The sequence below is a fragment of the Ipomoea nil genome, unplaced genomic scaffold, assembly GCF_001879475.1.
Source record: "Ipomoea nil cultivar Tokyo-kokei standard unplaced genomic scaffold, Asagao_1.1 scaffold3394, whole genome shotgun sequence".
Taxonomy (NCBI): Eukaryota; Viridiplantae; Streptophyta; class Magnoliopsida; order Solanales; family Convolvulaceae; genus Ipomoea; species Ipomoea nil.
Genome location: NW_017619822.1, coordinates 304356 through 312504, shown reverse-complemented (window position 1 = coordinate 312504; position 8149 = coordinate 304356). Strand labels below are relative to the sequence as shown.

The window sequence follows — 8149 nt, the reverse complement described above, 5'->3', positions numbered from 1 at the left end:
CTACTTAAACTTATATAAATGAATACTATTATAGATGATTCTTGGTTCATAAATGAGTACAAGTATAATTATGAGTCCCAAGTTTCAAATTATGCTTAATCTTAATTTCTGGTGCATGCTTTGTTAAATTATTTGAATTTAATTGCCAATTACAATGTTCATTTTGCACATTCATTTTGATTTGTTTAGGGTCATTAAATTGCAACTTTAGCTTATTACTAGTAGTTGCACCCGTGCGGTGCACGGCAATATGTATACATAATTATCAAAAAAATAAATGGATAGCGAAGTAAATGAAAGTTTATTAAACATTATTGAATACTTCCTTGTATACGACATTTGTAGTGGTTTTTTTTTTATTTTACATTTTCATCCCAAATAAGAATTTTTAATCCCTTATGATTACTCACTCTTGACATTGCCACATACAATTGACCATGATTAAAAACCGGTCTCTTCAAAAACAAACCCACGTTGGATAGTGTCTAGCCTTGGCTTTTATTTATTGTCATTGCATATGACAACATTAGTGGAAATTGCTTCCTTTGGAACTTAAAAGGCAATCTTGGATCAGAAGGTGTTAAGGACATTCTTGGAATTAAGACCTTTGTACCGGCACTTGCACCACATAGTATTTGAGCTTCTAAAACATGATCTGCCAACTTTGAAATTATCATTCTTGTGCCATTGCACAACCCCAATGAGTGATCAATATTCCTCAGAAGCATAACTGGAGAGCCAACTTTTAGAGTCAATGAGTGATTTGGAACTCCTGAACACCTTAATCCATTTAAAAATTCTGGAGTGTGCAAATCAGCAAGCATGTCAACATTTGAATCAGATTTACAGACCGAATCACAACTGGGATACGTCCTTCCTTCGGTATTATTGTAGTCATTCATGTATTCATTTACTGCATCCACAATATCCAATGTTGGTGCCAAAATAGCACGATCTTTTAGGTATTCAATATCACTATGACCTCTGCGAAACATAGGGAATATGCTATCAACAATTGTAGAAATTGGATCCTCAACACAAGTTAGCACAAATTCTTCAGGAATATTTATCTCACATTCTCCATGCAAAGACTCACCAATTGTTCCATCACCTATATTAGCAATCCACTTTGCAAATTTTTCAATCTCTTGAACTTCAGTTTCTGATTGCAATGACCTTAGCCTGAGATTCTTTGTTAGCTTAAATACTTTACAGCTTCTCCAAAGATATGATGCATTGATACTTGCTCCAACAATATCTTTCCTGGTGCCCTTTGGAATGACTGGTAGAATCTGTCTGAAATCTCCACCTAACACCACGGTTTTGCCACCAAAAGTCATATCCAAGGTATTTGGATTTTTGACACGCATGATATCTCTCATACTACGGTCTAAAGCTTCAAAGCAAAACTTATGCATCATCGGTGCCTCATCCCAAATGATCAACTTACATTACATTATCAATTGTGCCAAATGACTGCTTTGGCTGATGTTGCAGGTTGAATCTTCATTAACAGCAATTGGTATTGAAAATCTCGAATGCGCAATTCTACCTCCTGGTAATAGAAGAGATGCTATACCACTTGATGCCACATTTAAAACTATATCACCCTTTGACCTTAAAGCAGACGACAATGCTCTCCATAAGAATATTTTTCCCGTTCCACCGTATCCATAAACAAAAAACAACCCTCCCAGATTGTTCTCAGCATCTTGCAAAACATTTCCATATATAGCCCTTTGCTCTTCGGTGAGTTGCTACACCAATTTTTCATTCTCTTCCTTCATGACATTAATATCATATGCTAATTCCTCTTGTATCAAACGATTGGTGGTTCTAGCATGAATCTCTAAATCCGGTATTGGCATCAACGGAAAGTCTTTCAAACTCTTTCCGATAGCAGAAAGCATTATTTCTATCTCCCGAAGTGCAAAATTCTTTTTCTCATCTTAAGATAAAATCAAATCTGTGATAATATAATCAATCGCATATTTTAAGTATGTGTATACAATTAATCTGTACAAAATGAAATTACAAATAGAAAATTTTACCTGTAATCCCCAATTGAGCTCTAATTTTGAATTGTGCATCCTCAGCCAAATAGTGCCACGCAGCTTCCCACACAACTTCAGGTTTTGCCATTGAATTTGACATTAATAGTGTGACAAACAATCTTCTCAAATTAACACCGGTCGCCCATTGACTTGCTTCTTCTATAGCATGAACATATTCCCTGTCGTCGTCTACTAATCCCCTGGTAGAACACGCATCCCTAAAAGAATCATATTGCACACCATCTACTTTTTTTATGTCCAAAAAACTCGTGGGCCCTTTTACTTTATTCAAAAGACATCTCAAATAAAATATCTTCCCTGTACCAGGTGGCACATAGAAAACTCTACCTATTGCAAATCCTCTTTTCCTTGGTTGTCATTTCCTAACATCTTTCTTCCATACAAATTTAGTTGGCATTTCGACATATGTAAGTTGTTTTGCATCTGGGTAGGTTTTATTTGCCTCAAACCATTCTAAGAACATGCTTTGTAAGATTGTTGGACGACTTAGTATGTTATCTACTGGATCATCATCTGCGAATACAACACTTTGTTGATTGGACAAGTGAAAGCTTAATCGCTCAACAGCTGGTGCCCTTAACTGTATATCAAATCCAAACAATCGCCAAACTGCTTCACACGGAGAGATATACTGACAATCATAGAACATATTGATTTCATCAATAACTTTTGGACTTTCGTCATCGGCGTTGGATTTGTAAAACTCTGTTGTAACCCTGTCACGGCCCTTGTTTACGTACTTGAACAAATACTTGATTGAACGGGACTGATTACACCATTCCACATTAATATGAGCCCTATACTTTAGTAACAAATGTCTATTGTGTGGTACTACGTACCTATTATCCAACTGAATACCATTGCGCATGACAGACCTGCCATTGTCTCGTCTGCGATATATAGGATAACCATCCTCGTCCACAGTTGATGTATGTTGGTCCCGAAAGGGTGGCGAGAAGTCTAGAGGGGGGGGTGAATAGACTTCTATAACTTTTTAAACTTTCTTCGAAAACACACAAGGCAAATAACACTTTGGTAATTTCAACTCTAAGTAATAAGCATTAACAAGATAAGCAACTTAGAGCGTGCAGCGGAATAAGTAGCGGTAAAGTGTTATGCTTATAAGTGCGGTGCTCAAAAAGATATTCTAAACATGCAACACGTTAGAAACACTTGATATGGTTCAAGGATGATGTACGTAAAGTTTGGCTTGCATGCAAACGTGGGAACTATCAAACCCAGATAGATAAAGATATGCGATAAATCGTAATCGGGTTAGTTCGCAGTTAGAATAAGCATGCACAAAATATATGAGCAGTAAGTAAATAGAGAGGGAGATTTATAGTGGTTCAAAGGTGGTGTAATCCTCCTAGTCCACTCTTCTCCTTTCACTTCAAGGAGGAAATTCACTATTCTTCGATCACCCAGATACAATAGTGAATAAGTGCCCAACGACACTTCTCCGAGTGCTTCGCACAAAGCTACACTCCTCCAAGGTTTTTCGCAAGCTCCTCTTGTTACTCCGCCTCCCCGAGTACTTCGCACCAAGCTGTACTCCTACACCACGAGAACTACGCACAAAGCTACGTCCTCCAAGGGTTTTCACAAGCTCCTCTTGTTACTCTGCCCTTCGCCACGAGTGCTACGCACAAAGCTACACTCAACCAGGGTTTTTCACTCTCTCTAGTTACTCCGCCCTCTTTCTACACTCAGTAGAGAATATTACAAAGAAATAAAATTTCTCTCTCACTCAGACTTGAATTTTATCGTGTATAGCTCAATATATTGCTTCTTGGCTGATATAAATATTGCTTGCTTTTCTCTTGCTTGTATATCTCAATTTTCAGCCGTATTCAAGTCGTGTTTGTCTTCAAGTCTGCTTGGGCATTTTATAGCCAAAGAAAGCTATTTGCCCGTTGATCAACTTTCGATCTTGATCGTCCATTTTGAATTGTAGTTGATCTGATAATTTTGTCAACTTGATCTGCAATTGTAGGTAGATGTCATTTCTCCTTTTTGTCAGATGATTTGAATAAATTGCCCGTTGCCGTGTCTTGAATTTTGTAGCCTCCAAAATTTGAATAAGTTCGGCGCGGCGTGCTTGATTTTCTTCTCCTTCATAAATGCTCTGACATGTCAAGTTGATCAAATAATTTAACTGCTGATTCTTGCTTGAGTATAAAATTATTTCTCCGCAAATCAGCCTTCTTCGAGCGTCTCCGGTTCCACCGTAAAAACTTGATGTTCAGATGAAAATATATATCAGATATTTTCTCCTTCATGTTCCTTGTAAAATATTATACTGGAACTTCTGTAAAAACTCCATTGTTGTTCATGGTGAGATGCTCTGTTTCGAATTGCAAGCTTAGTCCACCATACTTGGTATGTTTCTCCATATGGTGCATGGCTTCTGTGAGACTTGTGCATTTTCCTTAGCTAGTCTCCATTAGCTAGTCTCTCCTTGGCTAGTCTCCATTCTAGCTAGTCTCTCTTTAGCTAGTCTCTATTTTAGCTAGTCTCCATACAGTTTTGTATACTTTGAGCTAGTCTCTCATACTTCTCCAAGCTAGTCTCCCATACGATTATACGGTCCAAGCTAGTCTCCCATACGGTCTTCGTATACATTGAGCTAGTCTATCATATGGTTATACAGTCCAAGCTAGTCTCCCATATGGTCTTCGTATACATTGAGCTAGTCTCTCATACGGTTATACAGTCCAAGCTAGTCTCCCATACAGTGAAGCTAGTCTCTCATACGGTGGAGTTAGTCTCTCATACGGTCCAAGCTAGTCTCCAAAGCAAGCTTAAAAATTACTTCACTTGAGATTCGAACTAAAGATCACTTAGCTTAGCTCAAACGCGTTTCTTCCAACTCCTCTAGCATGGTTCTTGGTAACTTCTCCGCAACATAATTATGTTAAGCTATAATCCCGCTTAACATCGAAAATCAAAATATGATTTTCCAGACTTGTACATGGGTTGCATGATATAGGTGCACCATACTCCGTAGACTAGGACTGACTCAAATAGAATAAAATTGGGGACTACTTGATTTTTCAAAAATACATTCGGCTCATCAAAATTTACAATATATTCCTAACAATTTCCCCCTTTTTGATGATGCCGAAACTTATACCCATGTCATTTTGGCTTTGTCAATTTTGAAAAATAATTTCTTTTTAATCAATTTTATTTCGACTAGCCAATTGACGGGTTTAACAAAAATTGTGACTTAGAGATTTTAATTTTGGACAATCCTAAACGTATATTGAGACTATAACGCGGGGTTGCGTATTGATTTTTATCTTTTAATTTTTCTTCCCCCTTTCAATTTTATTTTCTCAATTGTACGCCTCACATGTAATTCCTAAGTCCAATTTTAAAATCTTGTGACATAAACACAAAATAAATAAATTAACTAGGACTTACTTCATATGGTACGAAATAGTTTCATCATGCAATTTCAACCCATTTTAGCTTAGCATATATAGGATGTCAAAACAAATGTGCTAGCTAAAATAAATTATACACCAAAAATTGGTTTGTCAATCAAACTTGTTACCTCCCTTTCAACTTCGCATTGATGAACTCTCTTAGCTTTTTGAAGTCCTTTTCTAGCCCTTTGTGTTGATACGGTGCGGTCACTTGCCCAGTGATGTAGTTGCCATAAGCCTCTCTTATATTATCTCCTTTCAACACTCCGGCTTCATGCCAAAAGATGCATTCGTCAAGTGTTCCGCCATCACTCATTTGGTCACTTCGATGTCCGAACTCCGTTTGAAGCTCTTGCAATTTTTGTATCCTTGTTGCAATTGGCTTCGGCATTTGTGGCATTGGAGCAATCGGCCTTGGTGGCAACACATCATGAGAAGTAGAACTCGAGCTATGACAAGTTCCTCTAAGGTAATCAATCATACTTACACGGCTTGAAGCTCTTGGATTAGTTCAACTATTGGTCCTCTTGGAGCTCTTGGTTGTGTGTACGCATAAGCTTGTGGCACAAAATGACGTGCCAATCCTTCCCCCTTTTCGGCAGCATCTATGAACCGTTGAAAACTCTTGGTGGAAGAATCTTGCTTGTCATGCACTCCCTCTAGAAGATCCATGCGAATACGCGATTGGGTTAGTAAACCTTGCACTTGTTGTTCCAAAAGTTTGAGCCTCGACGTAGTATCGGACCCATGCTTTGCCATTTCATTGAACAACTTCATCACATCTTTCTTCAATTCATCTTTGGCCGTGTCAATTTCGGTTTTTAATAGGCCTTGCCTATTAAACAATTGTTGAGCACGATCCACCATCTCCTTGTGGTAGTCATCAAGCTTTGTATCCATTGTGTCCATCTTTGTTCTCAATCCACCCGAAGACTCTTGTACAATTGCCTTAACATCTCCAACAATTTCTTCTCTTAAGGCTTGAATATTTATCAATGGCTCATGTTGTACGGGTGAACTCGAATTTGGCAAGGGATGTGGCAATATCATCTTGTGGAGTTGTAATCATTGCATCAACAAAGCTTGGTTCGGCCTCTTCGGTGTTGTAGCAAAGAAGTAAAGTAGGTTGATGTCTTGGATTTGCTTGATCATAAAACTCATAGGAAGGAGGCAAAGTTGGCAAATTCCTTGTTTCATCCAAGTTCAAAGAGATCCCTTGACTTGGTGCATTCCCTTCCTCAAGAATGGATCCCGTAACCTCCGTTTTGGGATGTGGAAAATAGGACTCAAAGCTTAAATCTTCATTCATATTTGCATCTTCAAAATTCGCAGGATATGGATCAAATCCTAAGGGCCGTACATCATCACTTCTCACCAAAGATCCCTCTCCGGGTCCTCTTCGTGTATCTTCTAAAGACATGGCGGTGGCACGGCGAATATGATTCGGATCAAATTCTCCTAAAGGTTCTTCGGTTGTGGCTTCAATCATCACACCTTTTTCGGTTCTCTTCTTTTTGGCAAGCTTGGTAGAAAAACAAGATTTAATCACCGAAAGCCGGGTAGCCTTTGCAAGATCTCTTGTGCCCAACCAACTCAACACAAATTCTTCATTTTCCAAAGTATTTGGTCCTATTGTTTCGGCCAACACACTATGGGTTCCCAATCTCCATGATCTCCAATCTAGTGCTCTTTTAAACTCCTCCAAGAGTACACTATCCGCTCCAATTGTAGATGTCTCATCATCACTTCCAACTTCAACAACATCATTCACAACAACATTCTCCTCAACTCTATTTTCTTCAACAAAACCTTGACTTTCAAGAATGGGGTGGTTTGGGTGGTTCGGGTTTTGGGTGGGTAAGGTTGTAGAGCTTGGGTGGCTATGTTGTTCCTCATTGGATCTCACGGCGGGAGAATTCGAACCTTCATTACTCGGCTCACGGATAAATTGTCTTAGATTTAGGAAAGGGTTGGGTGTTTTTCTCTTTCGGGTGGGTTTAGGTAGGCTTGAGGGTAAGGAGGGATTTTTAGGCTCATTTGAGTTGGGTGGCCGAAACAAGTAGCTATGGTTGGTAATGTGTTTGGCTTTTGTAAGGGTTACATTCTTCGTTCTCAAAATCTCACCAACGGCAAACCCGTAACCAATCTCTTGTTGGAACCATCCATCAACTAAAGGTTTGGCCTTCCTTATAGATTCACACAACCTCCCAAACATAAAAGCTCCCCAATCCACACAAACATTGTTCAAGATAATATCCATAATCATCAATTTCTCCTTAGACAATCTATCACGGCAATGATAACGTGATTCTACACATTTATGAATAATATCCAACAACAATCCATAATCCTTCTTCAAGTCTCTTTTAACACCATTAACCTTCGAAGATGACGGTGTGTTTGCATCGCGTACCTCGGCCCATATGGCATTGACATCATGCACATAATTTTCAACTCTCAAATTCGATTCAACAAGGTTAAACATCCTCCGAAAATCACCGAGATTAATTTCTACATCAACACCTTTGATCATAGAAATAATAGAGCCATTCTCTATTCTAGCATTCATATATAGTTCGGTCACTTCATCCTTATAGAAACCAACATATCTAAAAGTGCAAAAAATTTAACAACCCACTA

General features: G+C 38.5%; 1 protein-coding gene across 1 annotated transcript; it reads right to left on the bottom strand.

The window, feature by feature from the left end:
* Positions 1 to 485: 485 nt before the first annotated feature.
* Positions 486 to 1421, bottom strand: LOC109171086. The gene has a single exon (XM_019320216.1). It carries the CDS (start codon positions 1419 to 1421, stop codon positions 486 to 488), a length of 936 nt encoding a protein of 311 aa, XP_019175761.1.
* Positions 1422 to 8149: the final 6728 nt, after the last annotated feature.